This window comes from Tursiops truncatus, chromosome 1, assembly GCF_011762595.2.
Source record: "Tursiops truncatus isolate mTurTru1 chromosome 1, mTurTru1.mat.Y, whole genome shotgun sequence".
NCBI classification, from domain to species: domain Eukaryota; kingdom Metazoa; phylum Chordata; class Mammalia; order Artiodactyla; family Delphinidae; genus Tursiops; species Tursiops truncatus.
In genome coordinates this window covers 27,280,952-27,300,782 of record NC_047034.1, presented here as the reverse complement: position 1 = coordinate 27,300,782, position 19,831 = coordinate 27,280,952, and the positions used below count along the sequence as shown (strand labels likewise).

General features: G+C 34.8%; 1 protein-coding gene across 1 annotated transcript in view; it reads right to left on the bottom strand.

Annotated features, from left to right (window-relative positions):
* Positions 1 to 19,831, bottom strand: part of AKT3 (AKT serine/threonine kinase 3) — a 384,719-nt gene that overhangs the window by 305,867 nt on the left and 59,021 nt on the right. Inside the window, exon 5 of the mRNA XM_073801464.1 lies at positions 1,954 to 2,029. Within this exon, the coding sequence (XP_073657565.1) occupies positions 1,954 to 2,029 (76 nt within the window). The remainder of the gene's footprint in view (positions 1 to 1,953; positions 2,030 to 19,831) is intronic.

Sequence of the window (19,831 nt, the reverse complement as noted above, 5' to 3'; positions counted from 1 at the left end):
GTTACTTTTAAGGAAAATTGAAAAGATATAAGGAAGCTAGATGCAGATATCTGGGGTAAGAGTCTTCTTGACATAGAGAACAGCAAGGCTTTGAGATGGGAACATACCTAACATGTTCCAGGAACACAAAAAAGCTGGAATGGTTAGAGCATGAAGAGCTGAAGAACAAGGGAGGGACTAGTAAGAACAAGGTTAGAGAGGTAATGAGGAGATCCAGATCACCTAGAGCCTTCCCAGAAGGGACTCCGGCTTTCACTGAGATGGGAAGTCATGATGTGGGAAGCCACATCATCTGACTTAAGTTTTAGCAGGATCACTGAGGCTATTGCTAGAAAATACAATAAAGGGGGACAAAGATGGTTTTGACAAGAGGATAATGTTAAACAAATTTAACTTCTCCACAATAGCCAGTCATCTATTATAAAATACAATAAAAACCTAAATGAAAACAAAGAAGTCATGTTATACACTGTTTCTTTCTAAAATAATATGAAGGCTGAGGATTCACTTCACAAATTATTTTTAAAAAAAGGGCAAAAAACAGAAGTAAAAAAATTAAGGTCTTGTTCCAACTCCCAGGTTTCATTTTTTTTAAATCAGTTAATTTATTTCCAGTATTACTAAAGTAATGTGAAGACCAAATCTTAGCATAAATCTAAAAAATGTACTTAACTGAGAACATTTATTCAATCTTATAACAGTTATAGCAAATGCTTCAAATATGAAAGAAAACACAAAAGAAGGGAAAGAGGGAGACAGAAATGTGAAAATCATGAGAAGGCAGAAGAGATTAAAATTAAGAAGAGAAAAAGGAAGGGAGGTTCTACTTTTGTAAATGTGAGATTAGGTAATTCAGCTGGATACTCCACCAAGAATAATTTTAAATGTCAGACAAAAGGAAGACTGATAAACTAACTCCCATGCTAAGCTGGAATCACAATGATTACTCGCTGATGGTAGTGGAAAACCAAAAAATAAACTAGATCTTACATAGATCTGCAGTCTAGCTTCATGACATCTGAGTGGACCAGCAAACCTCAAGACTTGAACTTAATTTAAGGTGTTCCCTAGATTGCTAATGCCTCCAAGGAATCTGGCAGATACAAAATCAAATCCCCTCAGAGAGAAGAAAACATTATTCAAGGCTTCGTATTTCTACCAATAATTTTCAAATACAATGTTGAGTATACAAAGTCTATTCTCATTATTCCAGGATTCTGATTTGTAAATTTGTCTACTCACTAAATTTTACTTGTAATTCAAAAATCAATGCACTGGGTGCTCTTGCAGCTATTTCCAGACACACAGAACAGACCTGCAAAAAAATTGAACCACCAGGTGAAATTGAAAAAGGCGATGCTGCCTTCTTGCTTCAGCTCTCCGACTGTAAACAAGTGTCCTTTCCACAGTATACTTAGTGCCCCAATTTTCACACTTTTCTGCTTTTTGTTAATGATTTCACTATTTAAAATGACCCACAAAAGTAGCGCTAAAGTGCTGTCAAGTGTTCCTAAGCACAAAAAGGCTGTCATGTGCTTTACGGAGAAAAAATACAGGTGATAACTAAGGTTCATTCATGCATGAGTTAGTGCTTTTAGCTTGGAGTTCAATGTTAATAAATCAGTAACACATATTAAATGTCTTTAAACAGAAACACACATAAAACAAGGTTATGTATTGCTCATTTGATGAAAATGTGACAAGATTGCAGGAAACTAACCCAAATCCTGCATTTTCTCTAGAAGCAATGATTCAGTTTTTGTGGCTACTTTATATAACATAGCAACCATGAATAACAAGAATCAACAGTATTTACAATGAGTATAACAAGTGTCTTAGATGAGCTAAGACACCAGAAGCAAAAACCAACAGAAACAACAAATTACAAAAACAGACCTATAGGGATTCCAGATACTGAAATATCACAGAGTGTAAATAAAACAACAAACCTACCATGTTCCTGGAGATAAAAGTCAAATCTGAAATTTTCAGCAGTGAAATATAAAACTATGCAAGTGACATAGCTAATCTGAAAGACACAAATATAAATTCTGGAATTAAAAAATACAATAACCCAAAAATAAGAACTTGATGGGTAAGCTTAATATCATGTTAGATACCAATATAGAGAGAAAGACTGGGAAACCATCAGAAGAAACTAGAATGAAGCAAAAAAAAGATGGAAAACACAGAAAGGGTACAAGATGCATAGAGTACACATAGGGAAGATTTTACAAGTTTTTTTTATTGTTATCCTAGAAGATCAGAGAGAGAATGGGTTACTGAAAGTACCTTAAGAGTGAATGGCTAAGAATTTTCCAGAAAGACATTAATCTACCTATATATTCAAGATAGTTAATGAATATTCAAACAGGATAAAAAAGAAGAAATACATGTCTAGGCACAAAACAAAGAGAAAAATCTTAAAACTACTCAGAGGAAAAACAAGATAACTTTCCATGGCCCAACAGTTACACTAACAGCTAACATTTCAATAGTAATAGTGGAAACCCAAAAATAGAGGAATGATATCTTCAGTGAGTAAAAAGAAAATAAGTATCAACCTAGAATTCTCTATTTAGTAAAAAATATCCTTCAAGAATGTAGGCAAAATAAATACATTTTCACACAAATAAAAATTAAAAGACATCAACAGATGAATGGATAAACAAAATATGGTATATACATACAACAGAATATTATTCAGCCTTAAAAAGGAAATTCTGCCACATGCTACAACATGGATGAAGCTTGAAGACATTATTCTAAGGTTCATAATAAGCCAGTCAAAAAGTATAAATACTATAGGACCCCACTTATATGAGGTACTTAGTCAAATTCACAGTAATAAAACGTAGAATCATGGTTGCCAAAGGACGGGAGAATGGGGAGTTATTTAAGGAGTACAGAGATTGAGTTTTGCAAGATGAAAGGAGTTCTGGAGACAGATGGTGATGATGGCTGAACAACAATGTGAATGCACTAAATGCCACTGAACTGTACACTTAAAAATGGCTAAAATGGTAACTTTTATGTTATATATATTTTACCATAAAATAAAACAGTATATTAAAAAAAAACTAAGAGTTGCCACCAGCAGATGTACTAGAGGAAGTTCTAAAGGATATACTTCAAGAGGAAAAAAATACAATCCCAGATAAAAGATGGTAGATATAAGAATAAATGAAAGAATGACAAATGTGAAAAAAAAATGTTCAACCTCATTAGCAATCAGGGAATGACAAATACAAACCACCATAAGACACTAACACACACACATACCCCATTTTGGCAAAAACTAGAAATCTGGTAATATAGAAGACTGGAGATGATACAGAGCAAACACTGTTGGCAAAAATGGAAAATTGGTACACCCATTTTGGAGAACAGTTTTGCATATTCTAATAAAGTTGAGTATATATATTCCCTGTGACTCAGTAATTCCACTCCTGGATACAAACCCTTATAGAAATGTGCACATATATTCACCAGGAAGACATGTATAAGAATGTTCAGAGTAGCACAGTTTGTAATAACAAATTAGAAACAGCTCAAATGCCCATCTGCAATAGAAAAGATAAGTAAGTTGTGGTACAATAACACAATGGAATACTATACAGCAAAGAAAATTAATGGACTAAAACTACACTAAATATGGATGAATCTTACAAACCTAATATTGAGTGAAAGAAATAAGATACAAAAGAACGCATAAAGTTCTATCCCAATTTACATAAACCAAAGAAAGGAAAAATTCTGTATTGTTTAAGGAGAGATATATAACTGCTAAAGCTATATATTGTAAAAACTAGGTAATTTAATACCATAAAAGTAAGGAGAACATTTACCTTTAGGGGAAGGAAAAGAGGATGTGAGCAGGACTTACGGATGGCTCCTGGCGTACTGGAAATATTGTTTCTTCATTTGCATGGTGACCAGTTGAAAGTTCAATTCATATTCTTTCATCTTACTGTAAGTCTATGTATGAAGCACTATTCTGGTCTAAATGTATTACTTTTTTTTTTTTTTTTTTTGCGGTACGCGGGCCTCTTGCTGCTGTGGCCTCTCCCATTGCGGAGCACAGGCTCCTGACGCGCAGGCTCAGCGGCCATGGCTCATGGGCCCAGCCGCTCTGTAGCATGTGGGATCTTCCCAGACCGGGGCACGAACCCGTGTCCCCTGCATCAGCAGGCGCACTCTCAACCACTGTGCCACCAGGGAAGCCCAATGTATTACATTTTTAAACACAATAATTTTTTAAAGTAGAAAGGGAATATTAAGAGCTGAGGGGAAAAAAACTAGACCAAGAGCCATAAGCACCTATAAAGATGCTGATTTTATGTGTAACCTAAGAGAATCAGTTGCTATTTTACAATCACTCCTACCAGCAAGGTAGCTACATTTCTGTGATATTAAAGAATATATACTACTATGGATTAAATATTATTTCTTCAGACAATAAATAATATGGATAGAATGCATCTTATATATTAATAAAGGCACCTAACTTTTATACCATAATACTTCTAAACAATTTACCCTAATACTCCCAAACTGCACTGTTGGTACATGATGTGGTTTTATACTTTAGGTGGCCCATCCTGTCAGCTGAGAAAACACCTGGCTAACAAAGGCAATGGCTTCTGCCTAAGAATGTGCATCCCCAGGTATGAAGGAGCCATGGTTGTGCTACATGCCCTGCCTAACTTCCTGCACAAATCAAAGAAGCCCAGCAATCAGGTACTGGAGGACTAGACTTCGCTCACTAATAAGGTATACATCATAGTAGGTACATCTTACCAAATGAAACCTCTCCCCTGGCCCATGTTTATCAACCTGAGATGCAACAGGATATGATGAAGCACAATGAGGGAATTACTTAGTGAAGCCCCACAGCAGTCATATGCGGGTCATATGTGGGGCAGACCTGTCACAAGGTCTTTACACTAGCTAACCTCTTTCTGGAATGGATGTCCCCCATACATGGCTAGTACTAACTTAATCCTTCAGGCCATCCTATCTAAAATTTCAACCAAGATGACCCCCACCCCACCGCTGCCAACTTTGATGTTTCATATCCTCTCTCCCAGACGTGAGTTTTCTCTATTGTCTAACATATCATATGCTTTATGTATTTATCTTTATTTGCTATCTCCCTCACTTGTATGTGAGCTTCATAAACACAGTAGGTACTCAAGTATTTCTTGACTGAATGAAGAAATGAATAGATGGAGAACATCTGGCAGAGAAAAGACTCAGCTCCCATTTTGGTAAGCCCTTCTTCCCCTTCACCCTTGCTCCAAGTACTTACTGAATCCCAAATATTAAGTTTAAAACTTGGGAGTTGATAGAATATCTTCCCTGGCTTCTGAAAACTCAGTCAAGCAAGGAACAATAGTTTAGAAAGATTTCCTAAAACCCTGGGTGATCATCTGTCATCTGCATCATCAATAGGCACCAATGAAGGACCTGTCCCAGTTATCTAAATGTCTGAGCCTAAATAAGACAGATCATCCCCATGACTATAGTCAGAGGTCTAATGATCTTTCTCTGTTCTATCCTTAACATTTAAACACATAAAATGACACACTACATGCAAAGCACATAGCACCATGTTTGATACATAGTAAGGATTTAACATTAGCCACAAAGAGATACCATCTAACTTAAAGACAATTTTTTCAAGGAAAATAATATGAATGTATTTTAAAGAATATAGTAATATATATGCATTTAAGAAATGTAAATATTTTATTGTTGAAGACAAAGTGCACAGAATTTAAGTTCCTTTATCTTAGAATCTTTCTTGCTGCCTGAACTAGTCCAAATCCAATATTTCATTAGAAATTATGATGCTAGGATAATTTCTAAAAGTCAAAATAACATATTTTTGTCAGTATACCTGGCAATTGTAAATGAATAAAGCATCTACATTTTCCCCCAAGTTTCAAAAGAATAAATGTAATAGTTTCATAGTAATTCTGAGTTTCTGAGAAGTTCTGGCACGTATTTAGTGAATAAATTACATGAAATGGATAGACTTTAAATATGTTTATTAATCTTTCATTCCAGAGGCAAAAAAAAATCATTAATCCTCAGGCTAGATTGATGATCATCTGTTTTTAAAATTTTTCTTGTCAACAGAAAATACTAAAAATCACAATGAATTTACTATACATACTTTTAATTGCCAACTATGAAACTCCTTTGTAATGATGTGATCAAGCTAACACACCATTTCACAGAAGCAAGGTATTTAGGGAAGCAAAGACAATGTCAAAATTATTTTTTATCTGACTTATGTATAATCAAATATCCACCCTCTACAGATGGCTATGAAAGCATCCAAAAAAAATGTTTCCATGTGACAGAGCACATCATGCTCCACAAAATGGACTGCTTTCCATACTATTAATAAGACTCTTAACATACTTTCCTTCAAAACCTTCTTTTTGATCATAAATCCCTTCCAGAGTTACTAAGTAATTTCAGAAAATAAGATATGAATGGTTAAAACACTGACCTCAGCACATCTGGCAACACAAATTATGCATGGCAAGGTAAAGACTGTTGACACTGTATTTAAAATGTAAATCTCATCTTCCGAAATCATTCACTAACTGTTCCAGAAACATTTCTAGAATGAACCATAGCTTTCAGAATTGGGGCCAAGTTTTATAGTGAATTTTAATGTTGGCTTATGGATTTGATATCTGTCATTTACTTACTTTATGACATAAAGACTTACCAGAATAAAAAATATTTTAACAACTTATAAAGCAAAAAAATGCTATTTCTAAGTATAATTATTCAACTATGAAACCAAATCAAATATCAAATTTTCCTACTGAATGAAAAACTATCATCTTGCCATTTGTCATTAAATACTGCCTACTACTAGAATTATACGGATTATTACTTTAATTTTTTAAATTATCCAATTTAATGATTATTGTTGATAATTAACAAAACCAATGAATTAATTTCTAAATCATTATTTTACTCTACTGAAACTCTCATAAGTTCTAAAAAGCAAATAGTCTATTCACTAGGATTTTGTTTCTGAAGATTCTAATCACCATAACAATTTAACCAATTAAATTATTTAAAAGTTACAGCACTAGAATAAATCTCTAAAGTCATTTTTCAAACTGGAATAAATCTCTAAAGTCATTTTTCAAACTTACATTTTCAAAGTAAGCTATATTCAGAAAATCCTGCTATCTTTAAGACTCAGTGTTCACAGATAATTAGGTAATAATGCAAATTTTAGAAATTTTATTAAATTAATGAGAAAGTAAGTGCTTTATTGTGAGTGACTTGAAAGTTCACCTTTATTACTTAACTTAAGGCTTAAGTTCAGAGCCCAACTGGAGCAAAATACTCCAGCAGTCCCCTCATGAATATTTGTCTTTGTCACCATGGGCTAAAAAAGCATGTCAACTGACAAGGAAAACTTTGCAACAGATTCAGAACAGGGAAGAATTCATAGAACAGATGTCCATACCAAAATTATTTGTAGGATACTCAAATTTAAATGAAAACAATTGTGGTAATATAAAAAACGTTTAGTAAATCAATTTGGGAGGTTTCTAGACACGTTAGATCCTCTAACTGTATGCAAATTTTTAAAGTAAGAATATTAAAAAATACGGTAATATTCTGAATAGTTTCTAGATTAGAAACCAAAGGAATGTTACAGTTATCTCATTCATAACTCTAGAATTTTCACAATACCTTTCCTTTAAGGTTTAAAATTATATTCCCTTTCAGTTTATTTCATTTTAGATGCAAATACCACTTTTCATTTAATATCAGAAGACTTAGAAAAGCACAGCCTTCACATTTATTTTTCATTTCATCAACCTAATCAGCAGAATATTGAGACCAAGAGAAGTTAACTTGAACACCCTCCAGTGGATGGCTCTGCAGCACAACAGAAGCATTTCCATCCTGAACTTATTTTACTGTGCATATTTTTGAATGATAGTTAGAAATTTTTAATTTATACACTAGATTACAATCATAAAAATGTTGGTAAAAATCCAACTTTTAAAAAAATGAAAAACTCTAAGTCACTACTTAACTTGTCTCTATTGCAAAATTCTTAACTCAGAACTTCCTCTACCAAGGTATTAGATACTATTTTAATAACAGAATGGTTATTTCCTTTTTAATCTGTTGTCGTAATCAAGCAGTATTCAGAAAGTAAGACCGGAAGGAAGGAAATTAGTCCAAATACAAATAGTGAATCCTTATGAGAGAAAAATACAGCTAAATTTTTAAAATATGTATCTATATGTGCTGTATGTATATCAAAGGTAACCACGTAACATTGGGGGGGATCTTCATTCAAGGGTAATTTGAGTTAAACAATGTGTACTGAGAGTATAATCCCCCAAACACTGGATTTTTTTTTAATTTACTTTTTTTTTTTAAAGAGCATATTGTATTTTTTCTTAATGAATTTATTTTATTTATTTATTTTTGGCTGCGTTGGGTCTTCGTTGCTGCGCACGGGCTTTTCCTAGTTGTGGTGAACGGGGCCTACTCTTCATTGTGGTGCACGGGCTTCTTATTGCAGTGGCTTCTCTTTGTTGCAGAGCACAGGCTCTAGGCGCGTGGGCTTCAGTTGTTGTGGCACGCGGACTGAGTACTTGTGGCTCACGGGCTGAGTAGCTGTGCTCGTGGGCTCTAGAGTGCAGGCTCAGTAGTTGTGGCACATGGGCTTAGTTGCTCTGCGACATGTGGGATCTTCCTGGACCAGGGCTCAAACCCATGTCCCCTGCATTGGCAGGCGGATTCTTTTTTTTTTTTTTTTTTTTTTTTTTGGTACGCGGGCCTCTCACTGCTGTGGCCTCTCCCGCTGCGGAGCACAGGCTCCGGATGCAAAGGCCCAGCAGCCATGGCCCACGGGCGCAGCTGCTCCACAGCATGTGGGATCCTCCCGGACCGGGGCACGAACCTGTGTCCCCTGCATCGGCAGGCAGACTCTCAACCACTGCGCCACCAGGGAAGCCCCTGGATTTGTTTTTAATCACGTAAGTATAATACATGCATATGCTGAGGGAAAAAAAGGGATGTATTTTTAAGAAAACTTTTTACTAAATTTATGCCAATTCAGAGTAAAGTGTTCATGTTAATATTTTAAATATAAATCATTAAATCCTGAGTACTGACCTCCGGAAAGCTAAATTAATTTAAAAATACACAGTAACAAAGAATGATAATAAAAGAAAAACAACCAAAAAAGTCTGTATTTAACTGGCTGCTCAATCATTAGAAAGGTGCCCCATAACTACCATATGTTACTCAAATATGTTATCACACTTACAATTTCATCATATGTCTCCCAAGAAATTAATTAGCTCTAACTTTTTCAACTTTGACAAAAACGTCTGCATCAGTCAGATTACTAGCTGTTGCAAACATTTCAAAATTCAAAGCTTTCTTCAGCTTATATTTAACCTTTTAATTACTATTAATCATTTAGCAAAATGTAGAACAACATTCATTAGACAGATGTCTAATTTTAGAATTTTGAATAATGTAAAGACATTTATACACATATTTACTTTCGGTACACATTTGCTTAGCAATTTTAAAAAATAAAATTCATCTAAGGTCTAAAACTATTTACTGATACATCATTTCACAGCTATATTTAGGTTAAAGAAAAGAACAGCTAAAATTTTCATTTTCTCAAAAATCTAAAAAGGCATAATAAGTTGAGATCATATGACTTACAGTAATAAATAAATTTAATGATTAGGACACATATAAATTACAAAAAAGAAACCTAATAGGACATGCTCATTTTAAAGAGATTTGACAAGCTATCAGCAGTAAAAAGAAACAAAAGTGGCTAAGAAGGGAATTTTCATAAATATTCTTTATCACATGTTTTAAAAGGAGGGGAAAAAACCTATTCCTGTTTGATTTTTAAATCACTATCAGCTCAGGCTGTCCTCAACCATGTAAACTAGCTTCCATCCCCACTATTTTATTGAAACTACTCTGTTAAGGCTACCAATAGACTTCTTAAGTATTCATTCAACAAATATTTATTGAGCAATGAACACAACAGACAAAAATTCTGCTCTCACAGAGCCTACCTTCTAATGGGAATGAAAGTGAAAACAAAAATAAGTAAATCGGTTGTATAAATCAAGTATAAAAATAGTGTATTAGTAGTGCTAAGTGCAAATATCTCCTAATTCCCTTGTTAACCAAACAAAAATCAAACAAACCACAAACAAGGAAAGCTTGCACTGGCTTCAGTAAAGCCATTACAACACTGCTGAATTCTCCTTTGAGTTATTCTCAGCTAACAAAATAATGGGTAATCTAAAAATAATCTCTATCTAGTAAGGAATTAGATTTAAATTCCAAAGTTACTACTTAGGTTGAAGTAAATATTCAAATTAATCAGAATGAGGGCAGCCATGGGAACAGCCAAGAATATCCTGCTGGTAGCAGTCAGTCTTTGCTTTGCGGCTACCAAAGTTTTTGTTACTGCTAAGGAAAATGGCACCTATGAATTATACAATTTTTGAGCTGAAAAAACCTTAGAGATACCAGATGTCCTCTAGGAAGCTTTCCATGACCTCCACAAGAATATTTAAGCATTTCTTTCTCTTTATTCCAAAATTCCATAAAAATCAGGAATGATGTTCTTATTTATCTTTGTATTCCCAGAACCTGTCTTATGTTTGGTAGAAGAGTTTGACTAGACTTTTTACCAATGAAAGTTTTAGAAAAAATCAGTCTGGGAATTCCCTGGCAGTCCAGTGGTTAGGACTCTGCGCTTTCACTGCTGAGGGCCCAGGTTCAATCCCTGGTCAGCGAACTAAGATCCCGCAAGCACCACAGCACGGCCAAAAAAGAAAGAAAAAAAATCAGTCTGACAATAATAAAACAAAGATTCAAAGTTTAAGGTTTGTAACTGCTGTGAAATTATTTGTATTATGTATAAGTACACTGCTCTCAACTAAGCAGGAAGCATACCCATTCATATTCAATAAGTACTTATTAAGGTCCTACCCTGTGCAAGGTTATATTAAAATGTATACTTACATATATATTAGAATGTATATATAAAATGTGTAAGGCTGACATGGTCCCTACCATCACAGGAAATACATTCAAAGGGGGGAAAGATAATAAAAAAGAAAATAAACAATAATTTTAGATTGCAATAAGTTCCATGACAGAAATTTGCAGGGCACATTGATAGAGACTATAGTGCTTTTATTGGATTCTCAAAGAGTACTTTATATAGGATGCACTGCAAGGGAAAGACAAGACCTTAAATAGATATTACAGGATATTATATAGTAGGTAAAGAGATTAGAAATCCAATTCAATTCAATTAACAATTGAATGAATATTACTATGTCTCATGTATTATGGTCACAGCATGAATGAAATCCAATCTTAGCCCCTGAAGAGTATGAATTCTAATAAGGGAGAGACATGTATATACATCATCTTGACTGTGGAGAACACACAGGGTTTAGGGAATCAGAGAGAAGAGCACTTAGATGACCTAAAGGTAGTTAGGAAATTTCCTAAAGGAAATGCTTAGAATAGGTAATAATAATGAAAATGCAAATAATGTATTTTGAAGGAAGAGTTAACAGAACAAGATAATAGGATGTGCATAGGAGGTTGAAAGAGGAGGAAGATATGAATATTTCTAGCCTAGTGATTTGAAGAAGTCTAATAATTTGTCAATAGAGGAAAGGTGAAGGGGAATCAGTATTAATCAAAAAAAAGATGAAAATTTTGAAAAGCTGAATTTATCACGACAATGGGATATCTATCCATGGGAACATTTTAAATAATCAACTAGAACATTAAAGAGGTTCTTTCATTGACTAGTAACAAATATTTGGGATTCACTAATACATACATAATGTATGTTTATGATGTCATGCAGCATGACAGCAGAAATAAAGAGTTTGCAGAGAGAACAGAAGAGGCTCAAGAATAGAATAAGGATGAGATATAGTCACATGTAGTGGTATCAAAAGATAACGTGTCAGTAAAAGAGCACTCCAATACAGGGATGAACCAAGAAAGCCAAATGTCAGGGAAGCCAAGAGAGATGTGTGTTCAACAAGGACTGGTAGCCCATAATGTTAAATGATACAGACACTCCTATAAGGCGAAGCAGAAAAGCCCATTGAATACGGTAAAAGGACATAACTACTGGCTGTAAAGCTTCACCATGCCTAAGTCCTAGTTAATCACAACAAGGAAAATAAAGACTATGAACCACATTCTCATAACATCAACTTTATCATTCTATAAGCATACCTAATATTTATTAGAAAAAATGAACACTGTATATAAGCAAAAAAAAGAGTAACAAATTAGCTATTCATTCCCAGCAAGAGACAACTTTTTAAATAATTTGTTTTCATATGGAAAAATTTCCAAGTTAAAAAATACTCAAAAGAAAAGAATTCTTTTCATTAAGAGATATATGAACATGCATATAAAGTGATGTAACTTCTGAGATTTGCTTCCAAATAATTTAGGAAGTGAAGGAATAGGCGGGTATATAATAAGATTGGCTATGAGTTGGAAATTTTTGAAGCTGGTGTTGATTACAGGGGTGTTGACTATATTATTCTACTTTTGTACATGTTTGAAATTTCTTCTTAATAAAATATTTTATTACCTAACAGGAAAGAGAAACAAACATTTGTATTTATCCCAACTCTATAGCAAATAATGCTTACAAAGATCTGAAATTAACCTCAAACTGTCAAAAGGAAAGAAAACAGTAGAATTTTTATATGAAGGAAGGTTGAAAACTTGGCTTATAAAATCTACAAACAGATAAAGGGGAGAAAAAAAACCCAGCATAAACAAATTATAGAATCTAGCTCTGGTTTCAGGAAAATTTTAAATTATAAAATGTCATACACTAAAATTTTTAAATATTTAGAATCAAATCATGAAAAATGTTTTCCCCAGAAGGTTAAGATACATAATTTTTTCATAATACACATTATAGGATAATTAAATTACTCAAGGTAAAAGATCTGTGACAATCTTACATAGTGCCAGAGGTAGGAGCCTATACCTGTTGGAACTAAAATTGGCTTTAAGTTATTAATTCTGATATATTCGTCCCTGTTTCCTAATTTCCACTATACCAGTTTTTTCACCTACGTAACTTCAATTCATTCTTGAATTCTTCAGGTCTCCATTTAAATGTTACTTATTCCAGGAATCTGACCCCCAACTCCACACAGTAGGACAGAATGTCATACTGTATCCCTCCCATGGAACCCTTTATTATCCCTATCATATTAACAGTTCATTTTAGCACCATGAAGGAAAGGACCATGTCTTTTAAAAACAAAAAAATTATTGAGATATAATTCACATACCATAAAATTACCATTTTAAAGTGTAGTTTTGTTTTTAGTATTAATATATTCACAAGGTTGTATAACCATCACCACTAATTTCAGAACCCTTCATCACCCTAAAAGGAAACCCTGAACCCATTTTAGCAGCCACTCTCCATTCCTTCTTCCTCCCAGCCCCGAAAACCACTAAACTACTTCCTGTCTCTGTGGGTTTGCCCATTCTGGACATTTCATATAAATGGAATCATACAATATGTGGCCTTTCATATCCAACTTTTTTCACTTAGCATAAGGTTTTCAAGGTACGTCCATGGTATAGCATGTATACACTTCATTACTTTTCTGGCTAAATAATATTCCATTTTATGGATTATTCCATATTTTGTTTACCCATGCAACAGTTAATGGACATCTGGGTTATTTCCACTTTGGCACTTTTATGAATAATGCTACTATGAATGTTCATATGCAAGGTTTGGATAAACATAAGATTTAAATTTTCTTGGGTATATACACCTAAGTACGAAACTGCTGGGTCATATGATAACTGTTTAAGTTTTCAAGGAACTGCCAAATTGTTTTCCAAAGCAGCTGCACCATTTTACAATCACACAAGCAGTGTATGAGGGTTCCAATGTCTTCATATCCTCATCAACACTTTTCATTATCCGTCTTTTTGATTAGTGCCATCCTAATGAGTGTGAAGTGATATTTCATGTGATTTTGATATGCATTTCTCTGCTGGTTAATGATGTTGAGCACCTCTTCATGAATTATTGGCCATTTGTGTATCTTCTTTGGAAAAATGTCAATTCAGATCTGCTGCCCATTTTTAATTTGGGCTGTCTTTCTATTGCTGAGTCATATATTCTTGATATATTCTGGGTACTAGACCTTTATCAGATGTATGATTTTCAAATATTTTCCCCATCCTGTGGGTTGTCTTTTCACTTTCTTAAGAGTGCCATTTGACACATAAGTTTTTAATTTTTTTTTTTAACATCTTTCTTGGAATATAATTGCCTTACACTGGTGTGCTACTTTTCTGCTTTATAACAAAGTGAAATCAGTTATACATATACATATGTTCCCATATCTCTTCCCTCTTGCTTCTCCCTCCCTCCCACCCTCCCTACCCCACCCCTCTAGGCGGACACAAACCACCTAGCTGATCTCCCTGTGCTCTGCGGCTGCTTCCCATTAGCTATCAATTTTATGTTTGGTAGTGTATATATGTCCATGCCACTCTCTCAATTTGTCACAGCTTACGCTTACCCCTCCCCATATCAAGTCCATGCTCTAGTAGGTCTGTGTCTTTATTCCCGTCTTACCCCTAGGTACTTCATGACCCTTTTTTTTTCTTTCTTAAGATTCCATACATATGTGTTAGCATGCGGTATTTGTTCTTCTCTTTCTGACTTACTTCACTCTGGATGACAGACGCTAGGTCCATCCACCTCACTACAAATAACTCAATTTCATTTCTTTTTATGGCTGAGTAATATTCCATTGTATATATGTGCTACATCTTCTTTATCCATTCACCTGTGGATGGACACTTAGGTTGCTTCCATGTCCTGGCTATTGTAAATAGAGCTGCAATGAACATTGTGGTGCATGACTCTTTTTGAATTATGGTTTTCTCAGGCTATATGCCCAGTAGTGGGATTGCTGGGTCGTATGGCAGTTCTATTTGTAGTTTTTTAAGGAACCTCCATACTGTTCTCCATAGTGGCTGTATCAATTTACATTCCCACCAACAGTGCAAGAGGGTTCCCTTTTCTCCACACCCTCTGCAGCATTTATTGTTTCTAGTTTTGGTGATGGCCGTTCTGACCGGTGTGAGATAATATCTCATTGCAGTTTTGATTTGCATTTCTCTAAAGATTAATGATGTTGAGCATTCTTTCATGTGTTTGTTGGAAATCTGTATATCTTATTTGGAGAAATGTCTATTTAGGTCTTCTGCCCAGTTTTGGATTGGGTTGTTTGTTTTTTTGTTGTTGAGCTGCATGAGCTGCTTGTAAATCCTGGAGATTAATCCTTTGTCAGTTGCTTCATTTGCAAATATTTTCTCCCATTCTGAGGGTTGTCTTTTGGTCTTGTTTATGGTTTCCTTTGCTGTGCAAAAGCTTTGAAGTTTCATTAGGTCCCATTTGTTGATTTTTGTTTTTATTTCCATTTCTCTAGGAGGTGGGTCAAAAAGGATCCTGCTGTGATTTATGTCATAGAGCGTTCTGCCTATGTTTTCCTCTAAGAGTTTGATAGTGCCTGGCCTAACACTTAGGTCTTTAATCCATTTTGAGCTTATTTTTGTGTATGGTGTTAGGGAGTGTTCTAATTTCATACTTCTACATGTACCTGTCCAGTTATCCCAGCACCATTTATTGAAGAGGCTGTCTTTTCTCCACTGTATATTCTTGCCTCCTTTATCAAAGATAAGGTGACCATATGTGCGTGGGTTTATCTCTGGGCTTTCTCTCCTGTTCCATTGAACTATATTTCTGTTTTTTTGCCAGTACCATACTGTCTTGATTACTGTAGCTTTGCAGTATAGTCTGAAGTCAGGGAGCCTGATTCCTCCAGCTCTGTATTTCTTTCTCAAGACTGCTTTGGCTGTTCGGGGCCTTTTTCATTTCCATACAAATTGTGAAAATTTTTGTTCTAGTTCTGTGAAAAATGTCAGTGGTAGTTTGACAGGGATTGCATTGAATCTGTAGATTGCTTTGGGTAGTAGAGTCATTTTCACAATGTTGATTCTTCCAATCCAAGAACATGGTATATCTCTCCATCTATTTGTATCATCTTTAATTTCTTTCATCAGTGTCTTATAATTTTCTGTATACAGGTCTTTTGTCTCCTTAGGTAGGTTTATTCCTAGACATTTTATTCTTTTTGTTGCAATGGTAAATGGGAATGTTTTCTTAATTTCACTTTCAGATTTTTCATCATTAGTGTATAAGAATGCCAGAGATTTCTGTGCATTAATTTTGTATCCTGCTACTTTAAGAAATTCATTGATTACCTCTAGCAGTTTTCTGGTAGCATCTTTAGGACTCTCTATGTATAGTATCACATCATCTGCAAACAGTGACAGCTTCAATACTTCTTTTCTGATTTGGATTCCTTTTATTTCTTTTTCTTCTCTGATTGCTGTGGCTAAAACTTCCAAAACTATGTTGAATAAGAGTGGTGAGAGTCGGCAATCTTGTCTTGTTCCTGATCTTAGTGGAAATGGTTTGTTTTTCACCGTTGAGGACAATGTTGGCTGTGGGTTTGTCATATATGGCCTTTATTATGTTGACGAAAGTTCCCTCTATGCCTACTTTCTGCAGGGTTTTTATCATAAATGGGTGTCGAAAGCTTTCTCTGCATCTATTGAGATGATCATATGGTTTTTATGCTTCAATTTGTTAATATGGTGTATCATGTTGATTGATTTGCGTATATTGAAGAATCATTGCATTCCTGGGAAAAACCCCACTTGATCATGGTGTATGATCCTTTTAATGTGCTGTTGGATTCTGTTTGCTAGTATTTTGTTGAGGATTTTTGTATCTATGTTTATCAGTGATATTGGCTTGTAGTTTTCTCTCTTTGTGACATCCTTGTCTGGTTTTGGTATCAGGGTGATGGTGGCTTCGTAGAATGAGTTTGGGAGTGTTCCCCCCTCTGCTATATTTTGGAAGAGTTTGAGAAGGATAGGTGTTAGCTCTTCTCTAAATGTTTCATAGAATTCACCTGTGAAGCCATCTGGGCCTGGGCTTTTGTTTGTTTGAAGATTTTTAATCACAGTTTCAATTTCAGTGTTTGTGAATGGTCTGTTCATATTTTCTATTTCTTCCTGGTTCAGTCTTGGCAGGTTGTGCATTTCTAAGAATTTGTCCATTTCTTCCAGGTTGTCCAATTTAATGGCATAGAGTTGCTTGTAGTAATTTCTCATGATCCTTTGTATTTCTGCAGTGTCGGTTGTTACTTCTCTTTTTTCATTTCTAATTCTATTGATTTGAGTTTTCTCCCTTTTTTTCTTGATGAGTCTGGCTAATGGTTTATCAATTTTGTTTATCTTCTCAAAGAACCAGCTTTTAGTTTTGTTGATCTTTGCTATTGTCTCCTTCATTTCTTTTTAATTTATTTCTGATCTGATCTTTATGATTTCTTTCCCTCTGCTAACTTTGGGGGTTGTTCTTCTTTCTCCAATTGCTCTAGGTGCAAGGTTAGGTTGTTTGAGATGTTTCCTGTTTCTTAAGGTAGGATTGTATGGCTATAACTTCCCTCTTAGAACAGTTTTTGCTGCATCCCATAGGTTTTGGGTCGTCGTGTCTCCATTGTCATTTGTTTCTAGGTATTTTTGATTTCTTCAGTGATCACTTCGTTTTTAAGTAGTGTATTGTCTAGCCTCCATGTGTTTGTATTTTTTCAGATCTTTTCCTGTAATTGATATCTAGTCTCATAGCATTGTGGTCGGAAAAGATACTTGATACAATTTCAATTTTCTTGTACTTACCAAGGCTTGGTTTGTGACCCAAGATATGATCGATCCTGGAGAATGTTCCATGAGCAATTGAGAAGAATGTGTATTCTGTTGTTTTTGCATGGAATGTCCTATAAATATTAAGTCCATCTTGTTTAATGTATCACTTAAAGCCTGTGTTTCCTTATTTATTTTCATTTTGGATGATCTGTCCATTGGTGAAAGTGGGGTGTTAAAGTCCCCTACTATGATTGTGTTACTGTCGATTTCCCCTTTTATGGCTGCTAGTACTTGCCTTATGTATTGAGGTGCTCCTATGTTGGGTACATAAATATTTACAATTGTTTTATCTTCTTGGATCGATCCCTTGATAATTATGTAGTGTCCTTCTTTGTCTCTTGTAATAGTCTTTATTTTAAAGTCTATTTTGAAGTTTTTAATTTTGATGAGGTCCAATTTATCCATTTTTCATTGGTTGCTTGTGCATTTGGTATCAAATCTGAAATACCACTGCCCAATCCAGGATCACAAAGATTTATGCATTTTCTTCCAAGAGATTTATAGTTTTACCTTTTATGTTTAGGTCTTTAATCCATTTTGAGTTATTTTTTGTACACAGTATGAGGTAGGGGTCTAAATTGATTCTTCTGCATGTGGAAATCCAGTTGTACCAGCATCATTTGTTGAAGACTATTCTCCTGCAGTGAATGGTCTTGCTACGTCTGTCAAAAATTTACCAGAGTTGTATAAGTTTCTCAACTCTCAGTTCTCTCCCATTGATCTATGACTACCCTCCATGTCTCTTTTTGACTACACCACCTAGCACAGAACCTGAAATATGAAAGCGCTCAGTATAGATTTGGTAGGTGAATAAATCCCTTGTCAATAATAAAATGATTAAAGTGTGAGTTGAGCAATACCTTAGGGAGCATTAGCCTAACCCAGTATTTAAAAAGCAAGAAACTGAGGCCTAAGAGAGGTCACCTGACTAGCTCAAAGGCAGAGAACAAATTACCTAAGAGCCAGAGGCAGGACCTGAATTCAGCTTTCCTAACGTCTGGTGCAGGGCTCTTTCCATAATATCATGCGGCTTTCTCAACTAAACTGAATTGCCTTAACATCTGCCAATGTGTCTGCCTATGAGAACCAGCATGTATATTAGAGACAGGCACGTATCCTAATACTTAATCATAGGGGAACTCTTCATAAGTATAATTCACCAAAAAGCCTTACAATCAAAATGGGCCAGGAAATCATTAATATACCACTGAATGCAATGTTTCCCTCCAGACAACTGTCTTCTAACTTCACTTTCAGCTCAAGAACGTAGCTAGTCATACTTTCAGTCCTTAGATTATTCTAAATAGAAGAAAACCATTTGTGCGACAGTAAAAATAATAAAGCAATCAGCCACCTAGTTCCATTACCCTGCTCTCCTTACCATTTCCCACCATCATTGTGATGCTTCACTCACTACTAACTGTTTTAAAGAATGTAGAAATAGAGCAATCATCATAAATGTAACTTTCCTCTACCAACCAGCAATTAGTCTGCCTCCTTCCAAAAACCAGAGAAATTTTACAGCAGCAGAACAGAAAAATAAAGGGAAACAAGCAAATACAGGAGAAGCCTTCTAAAAGATATATGGAGGATGTATGATTTAGAGGTAAAGGGAAGACACTAAGTGTTCAAACTTAATACTACATTTATGCATACAAGTAAGGGAAATGCTGTCCGTGCAAATGTTGTGTATACAATATGTATGAGCAGATCATGAATTTTCCTATAGTCAAGAATATATTCGGCCTTCAGTTTAAACTACCTCTTCTCAAAATCTTCCCGAGTCACCCAAGCACAATTAACTTGTCCTTCCATAGTGCACCCACTCTTCCTTCTACAGACTCCATAACTGTAATGATTATAGCGTATTTTATTTTATTTATTTATTTATTTATTTTGCGGTACGCGG